The following is a 23,288-nucleotide window of genomic DNA, read 5'->3' as shown; positions in this document are numbered from 1 at the left end:
CAGAGAGGGCATCAAGAAAGTCGCAATGCTTCTTTGTTGTTGAAGGATTTACCAAATTTTCAAACAAGCTCCTATGTTAAGGATATCCCATGTAGCTTATAATTATGTCATCAACATATTGCATGAAGAATCATTTACAAAAATAGTTTATTTACGTGCGTGATCTCACGGCATGTAAACAAAAAACACCTAGACAATCTGTCACTTTGCGTCCTCTCCGCAATTGCACAGTGACTAACCATAATTATCAAACAATAATATTAAGTGCTTACAGATTTATTGTTGGGATTTTAGGGGGGGCCAAATCAGACAGTTAAATTAGTACGAAATGACTAAGAAATCTTATATGTTGACGTAGAATCTGTATGTTTTCTTTCGCAGTTGATAGTTTAGATCAGTGGTTAAAGCCACTTCAGGCAAGTAACGCTATTACACATTAAGACAGCATCATCTGTGTAAGTCTCCCTCCATTGGAGTGCAAAATAAAAAAAAAATTGAATGTTACGGTTTTCAGTCAATAAACACTTAATAGAAAAAGCACCATAGACTCGTTGATTTTAGTTTGAGCGTGCTACAGACCAGGTGGGTGAAGGTGTATACTTATTTGTTCTCAAGTGTAACGATGTTCCCTTAAGTATATAGGTGATTCCCTTAGTTTAACAGATACTGAGGCTAAAAGGTGCAATAGTGTTCCGGAAATTTCCGTGTTGGTTAATTGGTCGGGGCTCCTTTCTCGTATTGTTTGCTAATTGGCCATCCCCTCACATTACACAGGCAGGGTAATAGTAATGTGATAGTTTTATGGATGGGTGTAATGCATTCAAATTTTTCCCAAAACAAGCTTCATATTTTATGGCTGACTCTCATGAAATTGCCACAACTTTCTTTTACTGATAAATGTATGCTTAATGTTCCTTTGAAAGATGGTTGGGTTTTTTTTTATCCTATATTATATTTTCTGCATGTCAGCAGAATTTTTCTTCAGTATTTTTGACACTGTTCTTTTTAACTGTTGCAATGTATTTTGTAGATCTAAGATTTCTGATCTTTGGGTTCCTCAATAGTTCTTCAAATTGTATATGTAATATGTCTTTATACTTTATCAAGCATGTCTATATCACTTAACAGGAAACATTTCTCTGTTATCCAGCGAGTTCTTGATTTAAGTGAATTGGACTTCATTTTTCATTTTTATCAATCATTTATATCCATTGAATTTATATATTTTGTGGAATCAAGTCAGCTCCTACAGGAAACATTTCCAAATGTTTTATATTTATAGAATTCAAATCATCTATATAATGATAAGAACTTATCAGATCTATCTCGCTAAACATTTGCGTAAATTCTCTTAAACATTTTCAAACATAGCATTAAAAAGCTTTCATCAATCGAGATAATTCACCCCTTGTGTTCATTCACAAAACCCACATTTGTTTACATTCCTTAGCTATTTATATAACACAAAACAAATGTTCAATTCATTTGAAAAAAAATTCCAACATTAAACAATGATTGTTGTAAGCTATTTCATCAGTAGAATTCTTTTGCATACAAGTTCTATGTGCAGTTTTTGATACAAAAAACTGGACAACATTTTGGATTTTTCTTATTTTTTTTCTTAATTTTCTATACTGACGTACTTCTCATTGGTCAATTAAAGAAGCTGATTGCAGGGCTCAATTAAAGCCAACTATAACATATCTATTTTTTTTAAGATGAATTAAAATATGAAATATTCAGTATCTCACCATGCAAAGAAATGTCTTAACTGTTTTGTTGTTGAGCATTAGATTAGTGCAGTTGCAACAAATATACCGGTATATATATATATATATATATATATTTATGCTGTGCACATTGCAGGTAATATACTAAAGCAATGTTTAGAATAAAGAATAAAGAAATATTTAAAGAAGCCATAATGATTGAGAAAAACAAACAAAGACCTCCCATGCTGTAAAGATAATGCTGCATCATATAAGTTTATTGCAAGATGAGATGATGAGGAGATGAAAATCTTTAAAACTTTTATGCAGTACTAAAAACTTGAACCCTCTCCTTTCATCTGTTCAGCTAAATTGATACTTTGTTGTTAAAAGAATCAGACACTTTTATTATGCTGTGAATCTTTGCAAATTGATTGAAGAAATGTCATTCTAGCCCATTAATTACCACCTAAATTCTTAGAACAGTCAGGGTTTTATATTTTGTCTGACTTTACAGTTTTCAAAGAAAGTGTTTGAAGATCTCGAATAATCATCCCAGTGACTCAATATTATAGTTTGTGGCATGTTATTCTCAGTTGGAATCTGAAATTATTATAGTTTTTTCTCAAGAATTTTAAAACCACAACAACTGTAAGATTTTTTAAAATGACCTGAGTATCTTTTCTTTGTAATGAAATTGAACCTTTTTCTTTCCCTCTTTTATTATTTGGGGGATTTTGTTTTTAGAAAAGGAAGAGCTAGCTAGTTGTTTTGATACCAAATTAACAAGACTATGCCATTTATTTTCAAAGATTGAGACTTAGATATCGTTCAGAATGGAGCAAACTTGTGATGTCTTGGAGATAATTTTGCACGATTGTATGACGGCTCCCCCTGAATTTGTACACGTTTATTCCGGGGGTGTTGTTTATCAGAATTTCGGTGGAATTCAGCGTTGGGGTTGGGCAACCATGCTCTTTGTCTCTTTGAACATTCTAGACATCGGAAGAATTTTTTTCTTTCTTTTTTTTTATTTGCCGCGATGAATTTTGTTGCCAGTGATAATAAAAAGACAATTTGAGATGTAAAACAGAAGTCAGTGTAGAAACGCATTAATTGGTTTCAGATTGTCGGCTACATTTTGGTTCGTTGGTTCGGTATTTTATTATAGCCATGTACCAACAACAACAAAATAAGAGATTTTGTGTGATAATAATTATGTGTTAGATTGGAAAATTACTTGTATATTGTGATTAATTTTTAAAATTCTTCAGATTAAAAATGACATTGCCATCTTTTCTTTTTATCAGGAATTCTGAATTTTCGTGTTTTCTGAAGAAATAAGTTATCTCTGACAGTTTTGAATTTCATTCATTTTGTTTCTTTTCAACAAAATGAAACTTAAGAATTTATTGATTTAAAACCAAAATAAGAATTTGTTATTCAAGAGTTTCCTCTTTCTAAAAATTGATTTGCTCAACAAGATTATAAGATTTTGTCAATTTTAATTTTTTTTTTTTTTACAAAATGGTCAATTATTATTCAGGAATTGTATTTAACTTTATTAGTTTTACAAGGCATGAACTAATTGGCATAGAATAAGTACTATAAAGTAATAACATAGTCAATATAAGGTCTAGAATAGTACCAGTAGTTGATAATAAATACATGTAATAACATACTGTACAAATGCTCTGTAAGTCTAACAACTTGTGTTGTAAATGTAATAACTTTAAGGTACAACTAATATGACTCATAATTAAACTGGAACCATTGCACAGATATATAAAAAAGATATATCATGTTTATTAATAAGATATTGGACTGTAATTAATGCTCCACAGAGTAAAATCACAAGTACAGGTCTCCAGTAGAAATTTTTACTTTGGAGCAGTAGTTGTGATTTTACTCTGTGGAGCATTAATTACATTCCAATATTTAAAAAAAAAACAATTGTGGTCTCTGTGGTTTTATGTGTTTCACTATGCCATAATTTCTTGGTCTTTGCTGGCAATATTGATAGAGATTATGACCATCATTATGTCCATTTTAAGAAAGAGTTTGTGAGATTTGGCACCATTTCTAGCAGTTCCTATCAATAAGTGACAATGAATGTTACAATGAAATATTAAAATAGCCATTTTTTTCCCCTGGAGAGGACTGCAGCGTGAGAATGTTTGGCCACAGTCCACCATAAATAAGATCACTAGCACTTGTTGAGTACTGTTAATATTTATTCATAAATTCCCACTGGACATAACAAATCAGATCCAATGGAATGACCTGAATTGCATATACATGTATTGTGTTTCATTGATATTGGTGGGCATACATTTTCATGGGTTTTGAACGGAACATAGTTTCAAAAAAAGTATAAGTCAATTTATGACGATGACAGAGTGAGTCTGCCATTACAAAGGTGGTCTTGTTTTTTCTTCCTCCGCTCAGAAATAATAACCACTAATATTGGTGCTCAACATACAATGCTGAAACCACAGTGGAGCATATGCATGAGTTTCAAAAAATATTTACTTTTCACATGAAATATTTTTTTTGACATTTTTATTTTCCTGCTATATTTTCCACAAAATCATGACATATGCTATTTAATGAAATTGATAAAATAATTGACCTTGTAACTGGACAACCTTTTTTCTCTGTTTCAGGGGGCCGTAACATGACGATCTCGCTGCAGTCGCGCACCGGTCACATGAACATGGAGGGGGTGGTCGGGATGCTGGTCTTCACCCAGTTCTGGTTTTGGTACCCTCTGACCCTGTTCCTGTCCATGGCCTTCACACCCACCTGCCTCGTGGGGCTCAACGAGGATCTCAAGGTCAGTTCAAGTCACAAATTCTTGTACTTTTCAAATCACATTTACTTGTGTACCATTGTTTAATGTTATAATGTATATGCGTACTATGTAGTACATATTATTGTTTATACTGGTTGATCGCAGTCAGTACAAATAACAAGTACTTGTGTATTTGTGTACTATGTTTGGTATACTGATCAGGCAAAACACTAAATTACCTGTATTTTAGCTTGCACCCACCTCCAACCCAATTAAAAAAATAAAGATTTGAATATCAGGCAATTTGATTGCTCATACTGATCAATCCATTGTTATCCAATATTTAAATCCCTCATCCCACACGCCTTTATAATAAAGATATATGGCCAAAAAGTTAATTAAGCAATACATCAAACATTACTGATCTGTAAAGTTGCAAACCCCTCACCTAACCTCACCCAAACACATTCTCTTATAAAATAGGATACTCAAAATAGGTTGTGAAGAAAATATGAATTATGGTGCATATTAATCAAGCACAACACTATAAGGTACTGATCTGTAAAGTTGCAAACCCCTCACCTCATCCCATCCTATTATTGTGCATACTGAGGAAGCATAATGCCTTTTTATTTATCTTAAACATTTTACAATACGAAATGTACAAAATGACTATCAATTCATCAATGGCTCATATGCACAAATAGTCATAGATTTTGATTTGCATCAATTTCCATGAATTTATCTGCGGTGTGGTTATGATAGGAGAAATTTGACCTTGGACCAAACTACACACACACGGCCGACTCCTACATACAGGAAATCCCTGTCATGTCCCACTGCTATGTAACGACTATTGGACGACAACCATTGGTAACGACCATCGCAGAAACAATAGATTGCAATCGTTCACTTAACTGGCTGGAGTGAATAATGAATGCTTCGATTATTTTGACGTGGAGGGAGTGAATCTCTGGCCAGAGTGAGGCTGCGGTACACCCACATCACATAGAATGGCAGGACATGTAAATGGTGACCGGAAGAAAAACACTGACTGAAGCCATTATGTTCAAATTTCCTGGCATTCAGAAAAACATGGAATAATAAATGGGTTGGATGGAGCTATCCAATTGAAATAAATTGTCTGTGTCAAAGAGGTTTTTTTACAACTTACTATTAAACTTATTTATAGTTTGATTTGTTGTGTCAAACTTTTCAAAAGTGGGTCAAGGACCCTTAATTAATATCAAGTTAAGCAGTAATTATTTAGAGGCCTTTATGCATGGGTGTGAAAGAACAAGATTTTCCCAAACAAATGCAGTTAAATTCGGGGATTTACAGATCCAGTGGAATTAGCTGAGAGATGAGAAAGTCCACCTGCACCCCAAGGCTACACAACATTTACTCTTACTCACTCCAAACTCCAACTTCCATCATTTACAGAGTATCGAATCTACAAAAAAATCAAAACATTTCCTGCTACGATAGATGGACATTTTCCACATGTATTCTCAGATAGTATTGGGGCTGGCCATGCTTATTTAACGCAGATTTTGATTTATTTTCCCTCTTCCTCCTCATTTTTATGAATCGATCATACTTCACTGTAGATAGCTAAATGTGTTTTTATTTTTATTGATGTTGCAGATGTGTATTCAAAAAAGTAGAATCCTTGGAAAGAAAGGAGGGGATCAAAGATTTTAGACTCCAACTGATTTCAAAGAACTGATGAAATATTTGATTGACTGTATAAATCAAAGACTTTCTTTGCAGAGTTACAATAGTTTCATTCATATAATTGTGTATATTTCAGATGCCCAAGCTGGAGTTCCGCTCCAATGCTAAGCCCTCACAGTACGCCTACCCCCCGCCCCTGGAGGACAAGAAGGAGAAGACAAAGGAGAAGGTCCTCACTGCGGTCCTCAGCATCACCGCCAAACAGAAGAAGAAGGAGGCTGAGAAGAAGAAAGATGAAGAAAAAATGGATGTGGTAGGTCAAAATAAGGTCAAGGTCATATCTAAAGGTCAAATTTACAACAACAAAATGAAGGGCAAACAGAAGTAGGTTCAGGAGGGAAAAAAATGAAGAAAAAATGGATGTAGTAATTAAAAAAATGGTAAATAAGGTAAAGATCATAATTCTAAGGGGGGACAGAAGAAGGAGGCATAGCAGAAAAGACAAGGTCATAATCTCAAGGTCAAATTTTACAGAATTAAGGGCAAATAGAAGTAGGTTAAGTAGAATATAGAAGGAAAAAAGGGATGTATTAGGTCAACTTTAATAAGCTTGTTATCTCAAAGTCAAATCTAATGTTGATGACCGTAGCAAAAGCATGTGTTTTGTGAGGGAAAAATTGATGGATATGGTAGGTCAAAGTTCATGTGATAAGAAAGTCATATTCACAAGGTGAAATGTAAAGGGAGAAAAAGGTCAAAATATCAAGCAGAAGAATAGGTATGATAGTTAAGACAGAAGATGAAGTATTTGTTACCTTTCATTAGTTAATTAGTAAAGTATCGTAACACAACTAATGGAAAAATAGTTGAGAAATTTCAGATCAAATTGTTACCATGTTTATGGTTTCTGGTGAATCAAAATGAGAAATGCTGTATTAGAATTTATCCTACTGGGATGCAGTGAAGCAGGTAAAAATATAATTATAGCCCTTCGCCCACCTACGTGAATTGATAAATCGTTTGTCATGCTCAAAAATCTTACTGGCTTCTGATGCATCAAATCATAGAAATTAGTATTAATTTCTTCCTTTTGACATTTTGAATTGATATTTCTTATTGTTATACCTATCATTAAATGAAGTATTGTTATATATATAGAACTTTTTATTTGCATTATATGCATGTAGTCCTCTTATTGGCTCAGGTAACGTTTTCAATTTCAATCAAGAGTCTTATTAAATAGCAAATGAAATGACTCATATGAATGTGTTGTGAATTGGATAACACTTGTAAATTAAGCATTAAACTTTGACGTCAGCTTCAATTACACTGTAAGTTGGTCAGTTTATGTACATGTAGTTGTGCAATGCACTAGTAAGTATGGTGTTCAGTATATAAAATGGATTCAGAAGAAAAGATTTTCTTGTCAGAACATTTCTATCTTATTGCTATGTGTTCATGTACAATTACTTGTAAGAAAAATAGACATGTTGATTTGTAACAGCAAAGTTCCAGTCACAATAAGTACAAAATAATCACTAGTTGTCAAAATACTGGAGGATTAGGTAAATAATGTCAGTTTCTGTTAAAATTTCTTTGGGGGTTCTCTTTTGAAAAGGAAAATAAAAATGAAAGGGAGATAAAAATGCGCAGCTTGCAGGTAATGAAAGATGAAAAGTTAATTACATTTGTGTATGAAACACTTACACAATGGTGCATCTGCCTGGGTTCTAGAGAGTTACAGAACTTGGTTAAGTGGACTTTTACTTTAAAGCTCAGAAATGTCCCATTAGAAAAGATTGAGGTCTTCAAAAATTTCATGACATTGCATTTTTCATCATTTACAAGCATTTCTTCAAGGACAGCAAGTTCAAAACTAAATGTTTTAAACTCATTGTTCATTTTGATAATTACATTTTTCATATTTTGCATGATAGTTCTGTTTGAACTCTATGAGTATGAATCTCGGTCTTCAATTTTTGCATGGTGATATGCATAAAAGAGGCACTGAAACTTCATTCTTGGTTATTTATAAACTGAAAAGTCAAGGTCAGTGATGAAGAGTTAAGGTCAAAGTCTCAAATTCATCAAGGACGCACCAAGGTCATATATTATTTAAAGAATATATTTATTGTTTTAGGCTTCTTCAAACTGGAAAAAAAGATAATATTAAATAGTTGGATCCCAGTTGTTGGAAATTGATGCATGACTTTTTGTTCACTTTGTTTATTGTGATCTATTCTTGTTTCAGTGAAAACTGTTAGATCTAGATAAATTTGTGAACAAAATCCCACATTCTGTTGATGTATTATTCTTAGCAGGAGATTAGGATAGATGGAGATGTCCAAGAGAATTTCAGTGAATTGCTTATCTATAGATGGAGCTTTCTATGTTACAGGATGATGAAAAGAAAGAGAAAGAAGAGGAGAAAATGGAGACAGAGGAAGGAGAGAAAGAAAAACAGGACAAAGAGAAATCAGAGAAGGAGAAAGAACCAGAAGCTAACTTCCAGATGCTGGATAATCCCGCCCGAGTCATGAAAGCTCAGGTAAAGAGAAAATTATAACCACACACTGTGATGATGACCAAATATAACTCCACACTTTAACTGAAAGGCCAGGAGCTAGATGATGAAATCCTGCTATAGAGACATTTTGAAAACTATTGAATTGAAACTCGAATATATTCCAGACCTTAGAGAAAAAGTTCTTATGTTGGTCTGCAAGAAATTCCCCACTCACCCTCTTTTAAAAAAAAAACAAGACAACTCAAGGGTTACAAATTATAAAACCTTATGAAATTGTTATAAAAACTTTGTAGAATAAAAAAACACCGTAATCTCAGATTCATGAAGGTTTTGGTATTGTGTGATCAAAGCGTGAAAAAGAAAAATCATTTCTGCACCAAGAATCATACAGACTTAAAAAACAAAGTATTGGACCACCCACCCAATCACACTGTCTTGCAGATGAATGCGAACTAGTGCACATATTTATGAACTTTGATTTCATTTGTTTGATCAGAATTATAAGATACAACTGAGATACTGGTGAGGCTTCAGAAAAATTAGTGAATGATTGTATTTTGCACTTCTGCCTCCAAAGCGGTTAATATAATTCTTTCCTTTTTTTCATTTCGTTCTTGGGAGTAATCGGGTTCATCTGAACAAACTCAATTACTGTGCAGAACAAACAATAAGTTTTAAGCATTTCTGGGCTTTGACATTCAAATGTACTCTTATTGTACAATATACAACTGGCACTGAGGACATTAAAGGGGTGAATTTGTTTGAACCCAATGTCTCGACGAGCGCAAACGTCAACCGGTTAATTGGGAACCAGAATCTGGTCTCTGATTGAGGATTTCTGTTCACAGGAATAAGGCATGGAAAAAATATTTCTGTTTCAGTTTAAATACAATCATGTACAAGGAATGATAAAAATGCATTCAGTTTATAAGAAGCATTCAATTCACTATTTTTCAGAAGTTACTGTGGTTTCATTAATTTTCGTGGGGATCAATTTTCGTGGATTTTCTGAAAACCACAGTTTCAAGGATACGTAATTTCGTGGCCAATGATCGTATTAATACAAAATGTTTGTTGAAATTGAACTTCAATGAACATTTAATTTTGTGGATCAACTTAACAACGAAATCGACGAAAATTGGTGTTCAACGAATATTGATGAAATCACAGTACTTGAGATCTTGCACAACTACTTATACATATTATGAACACAGATTTCATCTTTGATATCCACTTTCACAATATCATGCTATGACAATATTTGACATTCAGATACCACAAAATTGTGGCGAAGATTTTTATTACCCAGTATATGAACTGTGGAATTCGATATGTAATTTGGAATATCAAACTTATATAATTGAAAATATTCTATTTGTGATATCCTTTTTCATGGATTCATGACAGTTCAATATTAAAAGTCAAAAGTATCAGATTATAAAGATGAAATTTAGTTTGGAAAACTTATCTTGTATTCGAACATCTTAAGGGAAGGAATATCCATGAAATAAGAGGCAGGTTATTAAGGCAAATGTAGACTTTGCTAAACAGTCACAATAATCAGTCACAATTAACAGTGGAACAGAATACACAGGTTTTGATTAAGTTAGGTTACTCTGTAAAGGTATCAAAGTTGCATAGCTTTTTCAAGAGCAGCAACTCTTAAACTATTTTTATATTTTGTTTTCTCGCTTCAGCTGAAGGTGTTGGTCATGCCAGAAGGAAGCCGTTATGTACCTGTGAAAGACGTAAGTAAATGTAGACATATCGTATATCCGTCTAGGAAAAAACATTCATTGTTAGAATTTTAAAAAATATTGTGGGTTTGGAAAAGTCTTTGTTGTGGGGGGGTTTTTTTAAGAGAAAAAAGGGCTGTATCTAGCTTTTTTTTTTAATATAAAAAATTGAGAATCGATGCTGCGTAATAAATGGCAATGACTATAGGCAGTCCAGTTGTTTTAAGAAAGAGGCATAGTTTTTCAAAACAAATAATGCCACACTTAGATGTCCAATAATTATCTGTTGTAATAATAATAAAGGAATAGGAGGCTCTTTCCTTTGTTTTGTTATAAACACACATTAAGGCATTTGCAATATGTATTTAAATAATGGGGAAAAAAACTCTTATTTGCGATAACCTTATTTCATAATATCAGTTTGCCACTACAAATTTTCATGATCAGAGCTTTATACCTATAGCATCTATGTACCGTACATTTATGTTGAAAGGTCATGAATAAAATGCACCAGCACAAGGTTTAATTTGAACTGTTTTGTATTTGATGTAGGTGTTTAATGGAGGCATTATCTTGCTGAGGAACAACAAACCAGGAGAACAGGAGGAGATCATTGAACCAGTGGCAGGTACGCTGTCATCTCATGTCACCAGGGTGGGGCTAGAAATATTGGGAAGGGTGGTCTTTGTTATCTACTGTAAACATATTATATTTGACGTGTACGATATTTGGGGGAAATTAGTTTCTGAACAACTTGGCGTGGATTTGAATTAGTGTATTCTTGAATGTGACTATTCTTACAAGTATATGCATGGCATTTAGCAATGTGCTTGATTTGTCAGAAGCTGCATTCCGCCAAAAGCGCTAAATAGAATACACAGCCAAATGTAGTATATTTACAGTATGTTTTTGGGACTGCAGAACCAGTGGCAGGCAGATAGTGTGGTCATGGCATTGGGGATGGCTCTTGGCTATGGCTACTCTGAATGCAGATGAGTTGGACTTATTGTAGGGGGGACGGGGCGTGCTGTTCTATCTACCTTTCTGGGATCAGGGATCTAAATATATTGTTGGAGGCTGGGATGGGGGTCCCATGCTCCGCGCTATCTATATACTGGTACATGTATTAGAGACAACAGTATTACAAGCAGGTAGATATACTGTGGAATCATTAAAATACGTGGGGGCCAATTTTCGTGGATTGCTTCAATTTAACAGGTTCGTTGGGACTTTACAGTCCTAATTTATTTATTCCTGGAGGATGTTAATTCGTGGGTGAGTGGTGCCCACGAATTCCAATAAAATTGAGCCACCATGAAATCGAATGATTCCACAGTAGTCTATATGGATATAGGGGGAGGGGGCATACTATCTAAGGTAAGAGACAGAACTAGTGGCAGGTAGTCTGTACAGTCAGTTCATATAGGTGGATTTAGATATATACATGTATTTCAAACGGACCGTGGAATGTGTGTCCATATTAAGATCTATATTTACATTGATATAAATGGCGACAACAGTATTCTGTGCATATTAAAATAAGAGATAGTTTGTACTGCAAGAATTAACAATGCACCCTTTGTTTTCAGCTGGAGGACCAAAGATTGAGGAGGAAGATGAACCCGAGCCACCAGAGCCATTCGAGTGGACCGAGGACTGAGGTCAAAGATGTGGAATATTACCATTGCCTGGCAACAACAAAGGGAATTGATATTGTGAAAACTTTGACATTGTAAACAGGGGGCGTGGCCCTCATCATGTGACAGAATGTTTGTTTCTTACATTTTAAATGTATTTGTGAATCAGTTATAAAAATTAAACAATTACATTAGTCTATGTGTTACTGTTTACTTTCATGAATGTAATACATTACTAAAGATGAGAAATGTTCCATAAGATCACAGGTGCTTGACTAAAACCTATAGTAATACTACTATTGTTGTACTGGAAAATAATAAAACAAGGTTTCATGGAGTCCTCCCTTTTGTAAATTGCAACCTTTTTCACTTTCAATGAAAAAAGCAATAGACAAGTATTTTTAAAATACCATTCTCTTCTACAACAATTTAGCTCCCAAATCATCTGTGTACAAAAAAGGATTCAAAATATTGCTTCCTAAGAAATTCACCAAGTGCTTGTGCTTTATCAAATTGCAGATTACTTGAACATTTTTCGCTAAATTAGTCACAGTGCAGTCTCATTGTGAGCACATACCCTATAAAAGGCGTGTTTAATGGCATCATGTGATAATGCTTTGTGCCATTGTGGTACGTGTACCTGTAATATTTCTCATTACCAGTACATGTATTTACTTGAAAAATTGACATGCATGTCAAATAACGTGCGCTATTGGGACACTGGCAAGGTTTGCGGGATGAAATTAATGTAAAAAATGTCAATTATTTAAACTGTACTTGGAATATCGAATCAAAAAATAATTTAAATATAGGTTATAAGGAATCATTTCTTTGACTTTAATAAGATCAATCACACTCGGTACTCAAATCTACCATAGCCTTCAGGCTTCATTGGATTTGATTAACCCCCAACCAATATTGATCTCCTCATAAAAGTCAAAGAATTATTTCTTATTCATTAATAAAATTCAGTTACATTATAATTTTCCTGAAGGTACAGAGCTTTGAAAAAAATACATTATCTAAGGCCATCCTTATTAAAAAAAAAAAATTGTGAGGTTTAAAGACCCATGAGGGAGGAAATTTGGATTTTTTTTTCAAACTTAATTTAACAATGTAAAAATGGTGAAAAATAAAAATATCCATATAAAAATAATTTCTATCTATTAAAATTTTACTACCATGGGGTATTTCAACGAGGCGGGGGGGAATTCCAAACAAACAATTCTATTTTGGCCCGATAGGCAACATTTGAAATAAATTACAGTGGCAGGCTTTGTGCAGGATTCTATCTATCCAGGCTTTACTATTGTGTAGTAGGAGAGGAGGAATGAGTATATAAATATCGAACCCGGGACCCCTGCAACTCTAGTCAGGAGCTCTACCACTGAGCTACCCAGGCCGATATCCACGGTCCATATAGCCCCAACTACCGGTACATGTACTACAATTGCAAGTGCCTGGGTTGGGTTTTTTTTTAAGATTTATTACATGTTTATACTTTGTTATAATAAATACTGATAACAGCAGAACAAAATCAATAGTTATGTCAACAAAATCAACATTTATTATCATCAGTACACATTACACACTATGACTTCTTTTTCTTCTTCCCCCCTCCCACCAGTCCGGCTGATTCAAAACTTCTCAGGGGATCTGCTTTCCTCTTCTGTAACAAAAAGTAAATACACTGCACATTCAAACCAAAGTATAATCTCTGAACAACGAATATGTTGTGAGTTAGGTGTTTTGAACACAGTTTATTTAGTTAAGTTTAAATTTAATGTCCATATTATCAAATTCAGTTATATTTTTTTTCCTTAGCTTAACCCGATTTGAGATTACGAGACTAGAATTTCTATAATTGGAGAACTTTTAGTAATATGGCATTCTAGCTGTAATATCTGTGACTGTCAAGAGTCAGACTGTGTGGTGTCATTTACATTAATTGGGGGCCACTGAAGATTTTCTTCACTAATTAACATCAACCCCCTTAATTATCATCAAGTGGGTGGGTGAGGGTACAGACAAATTCCAGAAATTTGGATTTCCAAGAAATTCACTGATTCAATTACATTTCCGCCCACCTTGTATTTAATTTCCGCCTTTGTGGGTCCTTTGGGTGCCATATTTTTCCGCCTTGCTTTTGATTTGCAAGGTTTGTCTGACATACCTCGCATGTGTCTAAGAGTCTGAGGAACTGCAAAAGAGAAATTTTCATTAAATAATGTTAAGAATATACCGGTAGTTGAAAAATAGAAAAACTTTCTGGAGTTAATGGATGCCATAACCCTAAAAGCTTAACATGAAGTCCATGGTTTATCTGATCATAGAACTTAAGTTCATTAATACCATGTTAAATACATAAAGTGGTGAATATACATGTAGTGAGGAATTGTTTGGCTATCCTGAAGTTCTCAAAAGAACTGATATCCTTAATTTAATTTTCTAATTCATAAATAATTTACCGTAATGTATCGTGTATAATACGCACTCATGTATAATACGCACCCCCAAACTTGACCAAAAAATGGCGAAAAAGAGCAGGTCCTATGTATAATACGCACCCAAAAAATGGCGAAATCAAATGCCAACACTTCCCCCCAAACAATCATTGTTTCATGATTATATAACCCATGTGCAATTTCTTCAATTTTGTGATCGGAACATAGCACAGACGATGAAAATCGACGACCGCCATTTTTCCAAATTACTATCGATGTTTAATGATAATCTTATAACCAAGGGTAATTACTGTAATTTCATGATCAGAACATGGCCCAAGCGATATTAGAGTCAAAGTTCTAACAATTTTACTTAAAAAGGACGGCATGATTTACATGGGCGGTATCAAATATCATTTGACACTTCAAGAGTTTCTTATACAACAGCGGAGAAGTTGAAGATCATCATACTTAGAGAAGAATGGCAAGCGAGGTTAATGCTTAAAAGTAATAATAAATGTTTGCAGATATAAACCAAAGCAAAATCATAAGAAATGATTTAATTAATTAATTATAGTCTAACCCTTTGATTGTTGTTAAATAAACATTGTGAAGAAACGTATGTATGTCGTATATCGTCATTATCAAGTCGTACAAATAATCGATGTTATTTTAGCAGTGTCTATCTTAAGCTATCGCGTTAACTGCATAACTGGACACAAAGTAATCAAGTTTAATAAAATCAGAATAATTGCTTATCTACATGCACTTCAAAACTGTGAAGTCAGACACAAAACAGGTGCATGCTTTTGACACCAGAAATTGTAAAACAAACATTGACAACACGCAAAGTCAACAGGTGACTGCTTACGTAATGGCGAATACACTGGTGAAATTTAAACTTGTTTGATGCAAAAAATATTGTTGAGAGAGGATAAATATTTCAATACATGAAAATAAAACTAAGAATAAGGTATTTCTGATGCTGTAAATTTAGTATACACTCATACAACTTGCATAACACGCTATATCGACAGTCACTATTCCCTGGTATCAAGAATCACGGCTTGAAAAAATGGGGTAAAATTTTAGTCCAATGTACAACACGCACCCCCCACCTTAGATCAAATTTTGGCTGAAAAAAAGTGTGTGTTATACACGCGACATTAAGGTACCTATATTACGTGCATGATGTCATCATATACAGGTACTAAGGATAATTTTTTAATTGCTTACCTAGATAATCGGGGACATTTTTGAGATGTTTCTGTACTTTCACTGTGTGAAGACTTTTGTCGTGTCTCAAGACCTGTAGATCTCGTGGATTGTCCTCAAAGTATGTCTATAAAATTAAATTGTACACATACATGCATTGAAATCATTAATGTAAATGAACCAGATAAGCATAGTATTTCTAGAATTCAATAGATTTCAATAAAAAAAACTTGATAGTTCTACGTCAATGTAACATTCTTTCTTGGTGCCAAAAAAATTATCAATGGCCAACATATTATATCATAAAAAAACCCTATCAATTCCATTTGAATATAAAATGATTGAATTTCACAGATCCATGATACTTTAATATAGGCTTGCATACCAGACAAACATTCAAATCTTTTAAACTCTGGTAACAATAAAGTCTGCAGCTATTAGATTCAAGCATGAATTGTGTTCCTTACTTTCAGTTTGTTGGAGGCCAACATTTCCTGTTTGATCTCCTTCAGTCGAGCCTCTCGTATTGCTGTTTTTGTCACCATCCTCATGGCATCCTATTGATGAAACATTTCAATTACACTGAATTTCAGTTATTAACAGTTATACATTAAATAATACAAGTATCATCGTATATCTTCATTGTAGTTTCTAAAATGTTCAATGTTTAATTATATACAATGGCTTTCTGCAATATATGTATTAGACATTATAATGTATGATTAAGAATCTCTACAGTAATTTATTTTCTGTTTTGACCAAAACATCTAATTAAGACATTCAGTGTACTTCAAAATCAACATTTCTTCCAATCTCAAAGTTAGCTACCTTAGCTCTGTATCTGAATCCATCTATTTCATCCATTTTGAAGTTGTATGGCTTAAAAACACTGTCTTCCTCAGCTGGAAAATAGGATTTAATATGTGTCACTGAGCTATTGATGAGTGTACTCACTCCCTGATTCTGTGTTAATTGTGATGAGTGTACTCACTACCTGTTTCTGTGTTATGATTGTACTCACTGCCTGATTCTGTGTTATGAGTGTACCCACGTGCTGCCTGATTCTGTGTTATGAGAGTACCCACTGCCTTATTCTGTTATGAGAGTACCCACTGCCTTATTCTGTTATGAGTGTACCCACTGCCTTATTCTGTTATGAGAGTACCCACTGCCTTATTCTGTTATGAGTGTACCCACTGCCTGATCTGTGTTATTAGAGTACTCACTGCCTGTTTCTGTGTTTATGAGTGTACTCAATGCATGATTCTATGTTAATGAAAGTACTCACTGTCTGATTCTGTGTTATGAGTGTACTCACTGTCTGATTATGTGTTATGAGTGTACCCACGTGCTGCCTGATTCTGTGTTATGAGAGTACCCACTGCCTTATTCTGTTATGAGAGTACCCACTGCCTTATTCTGTTATGAGAGTACCCACTGCCTTATTCTGTTATGAGTGTACCCACTGCCTGATCTGTGTTATTAGAGTACTCACTGCCTGTTTCTGTGTTTATGAGTGTACTCAATGCATGATTCTGTTAATGAAAGTACTCACTGTCTGATTCTGTGTTATGAATGTACCCACTGCCTGAATCTGTGTTACGAGTGTACCCACTGCCTGTTTCTATGTTATGAGAGTACTCACTGCCTGAATCTGTGTTATGAGAGTACTCACTACCAGTTCCTGTGTTATGAGAGTACTCACTGCCTGATTCTGTGTTATGAGAGTACTCACTGCCTGATTCTGTGTTATGAGTATACTCACTGCCTGTGTCTGTGTTATGAGATTACTCACTGCCTGATTCTGTGTTATGAGTGTACCCACTGCCTGAATCTGTGTTACGAGTATACTCACTGCCTGTTTCTATGTTGTGAGATTACTCACTGCCTGAATCTGTGTTATGAGAGTACTCACTACCTGATTCTGTGTTATGAGTGTACTCACTGTCTGATTCTGTGTTATGAATGTACTCCCTGCCTGAATCTGTGTTAAATGTGATGAGTATATTCACTCCCTGATTCTGTGTTATGAGTGTTCTCACTGCCTGATTCTGTGTTATGAGTGTTCTCACTGCCTGAATCTGTGTTAAATGTGATGAGTATATTCACTCCCTGATTCTGTGTTATGAGTGTTCTCACTGCCTGATTCTGTGTTATGAGGGTACTCACTGCCTGATTCTGTGTTATGAGTGTACCCACTGCCTGATTCTGTATTATGAGAGTACTCACTGCCTGATTCTGTGTTATGAGAGTACTCACTGCCTGATTCTGTGTTATGAGTGTACTCAATACCTGATTCTGTGTTACGAGTGTACTCACTGCCTGATTCTGTGTTACGAGTGTATTCACTGCCTGATTCTGTGTTATGAGTGAACTCACTGCCTGATTATGTGTTGTGATGAGTATGCTCACTTTGTGATTCTGTGTAAATTGTAATGAGTGTACTTACTCCCTAATTCTGTGTTAATTGTGATGAGTTTACTCACTTACTGATTCTGTATTTATGGTGATGATTGTACTCACTGCCTGATTCTGTGTTAATTGTGATGAGTGTAGACAATGCTTGACTCTGTGTTCATTATGATGAGTGTACTCACTGCCTGATTCTGAGAGCGTCTTCTCCACCTCCACTAACAAGTCCATGTCCTTGACACTGACGAAGGACAGAGCACTGCCTTGGTTGTCCCCACGGGCTGTCCTACAGAGAGCAATGGACAAATATATACACTGATAAAACAAATGCATGCACTGATATTCCTTGCCAAATGGAGAAGACTTACTTGAGTCGAGTAAATTCTAATATTTAATTCTAATTTCCAAACTATTTCAAAATAACTCGTAACTCACTAACATTCATCTAGCTCCTTTAAATCTGTTGCAAGGGCATAATACCTGCATTGCAATGCAAGGATTAAAAATTCATACTGATAACTGTATAGATGAGCAGGTTAAATCTCTCACCTGCCAACTCTGTGTATGTATGTATCCACATCACAAGGGAAGTCAAAGTTTATTACATTGGACACATTCTGAAAGTCTATTCCTCTAGACACACCATACTCCTTGTCTTTCTTCTTTCGTCTACAAGATAAGGAAAATAGATTTGATTCTATTACAAAACCTGACCTAATTTTAGAAATAGCTCAGATACTACATGTACATGTACTACCAATGCAGAAACTATTTTCAGCCCAATTTCAAAGTGGATATTTGAGCATGTTTTATTTATGAGAATCTCTGATAACAAATGAGTATCATTTCAGAAACACAAATATGTTCTTTAATCAGATGTGTGAATTAGTCAATATACAGTACATGTACCAGTAAAAATTCACAAAAATATTTTTATCGTGTCAATCTCGTTTAAATTACATTAACCCCACATCTTAGTTTATATTATTAAATGACCATTCATTCATAGAATATCTGTTACAGAATTTAAATATTATACTGTTACAGGTGTGCAAATGATCTACACTGGGGAGAACTCTTACTTTTTGTCCTTCTTTTTCTCGGGATCCAATGGTTTTGTTTTTGGATCCATCAGTAAATTTTCATCAGAAGCAATGATGATGTCATACAGACCCTCATTAAACTGGTTAACTATATGGCATCTGAAAAATATGGACAGGTGCTATAGTAACCCTTCTCCCAATGTCATAACTAAAGCAAAGAAAACCACAGGCCCAAAGGTCTTCAACAGATTTCTTAGCAATTATATTACATGAAATGTATTGACCATCTTAAAGAAAATGTTTGTATGGCCTTTCACAACTCTTTGTTTAAACTTTGAGGAGGTAGGCAGGGAAAGGATTTTTTTTATTAAGTTTTGCCAAAAACTAGCAAATATATCTGCATATTGGAATTCTTTTTTATAAAAGAAATATGTCAAGATTGTTAATAAAAATATCTTCAGTCTGGTACTCTCACGTCAGTCAATTTAGAGAGGGTAAACAAAAAGGGTTTTTTTTAAAGCTGGCCTTTCATTTCATTGGAACAAAGGAGGACACTTAATGGAAACTTAATATCTTGTAAAAACAAGGGCAATACCAGATCAAAGCTTAACCTAGTCCTCCACCGTAAAGCATTCAGTACCTTGAATTGACTGGGAGTTCGGAGTTTAACACACAAGCTGGGATTGCAAACTGTTCCAAAAATAACTTCAACCTGAAAATGTAAAATAGAAATAGAATATTCACTTCTCAACAGAACAATACATGTAAGTACGATACACATCGCTGTCATGTACAAAGGCATGTGTAGATAACATTCAAAAGCATTGTTTTGATTTGGTTTGAATTTATCTAACAATGGGATTGGGCACAAGTTCTAAAACTTATGTAGCCCTCTTTAAAAGCATTCATTATAAGAGAAAGAGTAGAGTATCTATTACTTGTACCATATCTCAATTGCCTAGAAATACAGGATATTCTTCTATACACCATTTAATATTCTACGTAAATAATACATCAATTAAAGAATTCGTTGACAAGTGCAAGACTTCAAAATATTAATAGTTATCTCATTTTTCTTCCTGCCTATGTCACATATACCATAAATTATTATACAGGGCTATCATAAGTCTATCTACAAAAAGAGTCTAAGAGACCAGTAACTAGCACTGACAGTACAATACTTTTTTTAAGTTAAACTCTTCACAATTGATAGGGTAAGGGCAATATTGGTCATACAACTGAGCCTCTAGCTATTGCCCTCTGTTCAAATCAGGGGATATTTCATCCCTATGGAACTTACAAAATCAATGTATTGCATATTTAAAAAACCTTCAAGTTGATAAATATGATTAGGAAAATTTGTGAAACAGACATTGCTCTATGCAGGTTTGCCTGTACTTATTCAACTGGCACTCAAAAATAGGATAGCAAAACTTACTTATAACAACGATTGACCTCGTTAACAAAGATGATGGACTTCCCACGAAGTAGGTTTAACTTCATCAAAGCATACACCAATGTAAACTTATCCTGTTCTTCACACCTAGGGAAAAATCAAGCAATCAATCAATTAATCGGTTATTCAATCAACAAACCAATAAAGACACAAAGAAAGGTTGTACATGTACTTTTGGACTGCCATAATCAGAAAGATAAAATGCCATATTGTACATGTATTTTTTTCAATGGATACTCTTTATTTGTACTTTTATCTTTGACCTACTTTATGTGATACTGAGTCAGCTGTGATGCCTCAGGTAATTGTGATTCTTCAAGTTTCAAAATCACCTACAAGGTAAAAATAAGAAAGCTAATTTGATAATCAACATGTAAAATAAAACTGTGTCTCACTCAAAAATAGCTTAATTTAATTTTTTTAGTTTACTGATACAAAATAGTCTGAATTTGTGGTTCTCATATATTTTCCATTACACTCACTGCATTATGGAGCACCATTCTCTTCAGGGCCCGCACATCTTCACTCAGTGTAGCCGACATCAGAAAGGCCTGGTATATCTTTGGAAGATTACTGGGAAAATACAGATTGAAAAAAATATAAAAAACAACTTAAAGTTTTCAAATCCACAGAAGATTTCACTCGATTCTATCCAATAACTGACTTATTACAGCTTATTTGTACACCAAGATATGGATTGTGTATGTACCTAAGAATTCCTCGAACATCATCCTCATATCCAAAGGAGAAAAGTAGGTCAGCCTCGTCAATAATCAGCAACTCCAGTGACTGTCTGAGGTCAAGGTTACCCGCTTTGATGTGGGCCAATGCTCGGGTAGGCGTGGCAACAATGATGTCTGGTTTCTCCATCAACATGGGCCTATCAAACAAAATCCATATTCTAATTCTCCTCGTAAACAAGTAAGTTGACTAGCCTAGAATAAGTTGCATGTTCAAATAGTATGGATCTTCTCTTGAAATTACAAGTTAGATCTTTCATCTTTATGATATGATATTTTCTCATTAATGTGTGGAAAAGAGTTCATGGGTTAAAGTTTCAAGGACTTTCATTTACTTTTGTGTAGGAAGAGGCACCTGGGGTGAAATGTCAAGGACTTTCACTTCTCTGGAACAGCTTGATGTGAGGTCCTATAATACAAAATAAAACATGTAAAATGAGCTGTCACACCTCAGTATGTGGTCATATACACCTTAAAACCATTTAAATTCTTATAACCTGTCTAGTAAATTTATAATTAATTGCGAAAAATGTGTTACTTTCATGCGATTTAAGATAATAATACATGTAATACCTTAAAATATGTACATGTACTTGGTATGTGGAATCGTTGGCTTTCACAGAAAAAATTAAAATTCATTTTTGTACTTTATAACTGTTAAATTACAACGAATAAGATGTTCTTACCATTAAATTTCTGTATGCTTGATGACACAACTCCTTGGTAGGGGTAAGGACCAATGCCTTGACACATTGCTCTGTGCTACTTGTCTATATAAATAAAAAAAAAAATAAACACAATATGGAATCAGTGTTAATCGTCATGCTCCTGGGTGTAAAGACATTGAATTCTAACCAATCCCATATGATCAATCTGACCTTGAACTCCATACACGATCTTGACCTACATCTTTTATTTCCATTTAACCTTAACATTTACAGACATCAAGTCATAAATACTCGTTTCAGCATGGGTAGTCAGAGATAAAAGTTTTAAGGAGTGTACTGTGTCTGGTCTTTCATTCATTTTTTTTAATTCTAAGTCTAAAATTAAAATTTTTCTTTAACTAGTAGAACAGTACTATATATCTGCAATTGTACCTCAATTGAGTCCATGCAGATTCCTAAATATAGTGCACAGAGCCTCATAAACTATTTGTATTCACTTAAGATTTCCTATATGGTAATAGTCATACAATTTGAAAAAATAAATCTTTGGGATCTCTGTGTTCAAGTGAGTGACGCTCCAACTGTTTAAAAAATACCATAAAAACAAATAACATGAAATAAGTCATTTTTCAGTTGCAAATGTATGGATCGAACCCAGCTATAGTACCTGTTTAGCTGTTAGTATTTTCTGTATGACTGGGATACAAAATGCAGCCGTCTTGCCTGATCCTGTTCTTGCCCGTGCCAATATATCTTTTCCATCAAGCGCAAGTGGGATAGCTTTCTCCTGAATTGGTGTTGGCTCAGACCAACCCAGTTGGGAAATTGCCTAAAATCAGTTCACAGAATTTAAATTATGTACATAGAGTAAGAACTTATTTATCTAAAAAGTTTTCAAAAATCAGAGATTAAAAGTCAGAGATAAAAAGCTATGATAAGAAATAAAATTAGAATTTAAACTTCTTTAGTTCTGTAAATAAATTACACCAGTTTATTAGAGTGGTAAAGAGAGAGTTTTTAAAGACATCGTAATGATTTAATTATTCACCTTAAGAAGCCTGTCATCAAGACCCATCTCATGAAAAGACAAAGTGTCTTCAGACATCGTGAATTAATTCTTGTAGGTGTACAGCGACTTTACATTATCTATCACATGGCACTGTTTTGATTCTCATTCAACCGGAAGTGAACAACATGCTGTTTTAATCCGGGCACTTCAAATACCTCATT

The 23,288-nt window shown here is 34.2% G+C and overlaps 2 protein-coding genes across 2 annotated transcripts in view; one reads left to right on the top strand and one right to left on the bottom strand.

The window, feature by feature from the left end:
• LOC128179445 (26S proteasome non-ATPase regulatory subunit 1-like) overlaps positions 1 to 12,275 on the top strand; it is a 109,086-nt gene extending 96,811 nt beyond the window's left edge. Inside the window, exons 25-30 of the mRNA XM_052846874.1 lie at positions 4,376 to 4,545; positions 6,317 to 6,493; positions 8,579 to 8,728; positions 10,405 to 10,455; positions 10,996 to 11,071; positions 12,033 to 12,275. Coding sequence (XP_052702834.1) covers positions 4,376 to 4,545; positions 6,317 to 6,493; positions 8,579 to 8,728; positions 10,405 to 10,455; positions 10,996 to 11,071; positions 12,033 to 12,103 — 695 coding nt within the window. The 3' untranslated portion in view covers positions 12,104 to 12,275. The remainder of the gene's footprint in view (positions 1 to 4,375; positions 4,546 to 6,316; positions 6,494 to 8,578; positions 8,729 to 10,404; positions 10,456 to 10,995; positions 11,072 to 12,032) is intronic.
• Positions 12,276 to 13,617: 1,342 nt separating this feature from the next.
• On the bottom strand, positions 13,618 to 23,263 carry LOC128179449 (probable ATP-dependent RNA helicase DDX56). Its single transcript, XM_052846879.1, has 17 exons — positions 23,107 to 23,263; positions 22,726 to 22,887; positions 22,077 to 22,160; positions 21,726 to 21,799; positions 21,360 to 21,530; positions 21,133 to 21,223; positions 20,918 to 20,982; positions 20,633 to 20,737; positions 19,835 to 19,906; positions 19,234 to 19,353; positions 18,701 to 18,820; positions 18,337 to 18,437; positions 16,568 to 16,641; positions 16,207 to 16,296; positions 15,761 to 15,866; positions 14,168 to 14,280; positions 13,618 to 13,749 (listed from the first exon to the last, which is right to left on the bottom strand). The coding sequence occupies exons 1-17, from the start codon at positions 23,161 to 23,163 to the stop codon at positions 13,672 to 13,674; spliced, it is 1,683 nt and encodes a 560-aa protein (XP_052702839.1). The 5' UTR covers positions 23,164 to 23,263; the 3' UTR covers positions 13,618 to 13,671.
• Between the last annotated feature and the right edge of the window lie 25 nt (positions 23,264 to 23,288).

This window comes from Crassostrea angulata, chromosome 4 (assembly GCF_025612915.1).
Source record: "Crassostrea angulata isolate pt1a10 chromosome 4, ASM2561291v2, whole genome shotgun sequence".
Lineage (NCBI taxonomy): Eukaryota > Metazoa > Mollusca > Bivalvia > Ostreida > Ostreidae > Magallana > Magallana angulata.
Note: the sequence above shows the minus strand (reverse complement) of the source record. Positions and strands in the feature narration are given on the sequence as shown.

Bases quoted from the DNA above. Each gene is read 5' to 3' on its own strand.
- LOC128179449 (XM_052846879.1), bottom strand. From the start codon at position 23,163: ATGTCTGAAGACACTTTGTCTTTTCATGAGATGGGTCTTGATGACAGG. The intron at 21,800-22,076 runs GTAAGAACATCT...TTTGTATTATAG, and splicing joins AAGCATACAGAAATTTAATG to GACCTCACATCAAGCTGTTC. The intron at 16,642-18,336 runs GTGAGTACACTC...CCTATTTTCCAG, and splicing joins GACGCTCTCAGAATCAGGCA to CTGAGGAAGACAGTGTTTTT.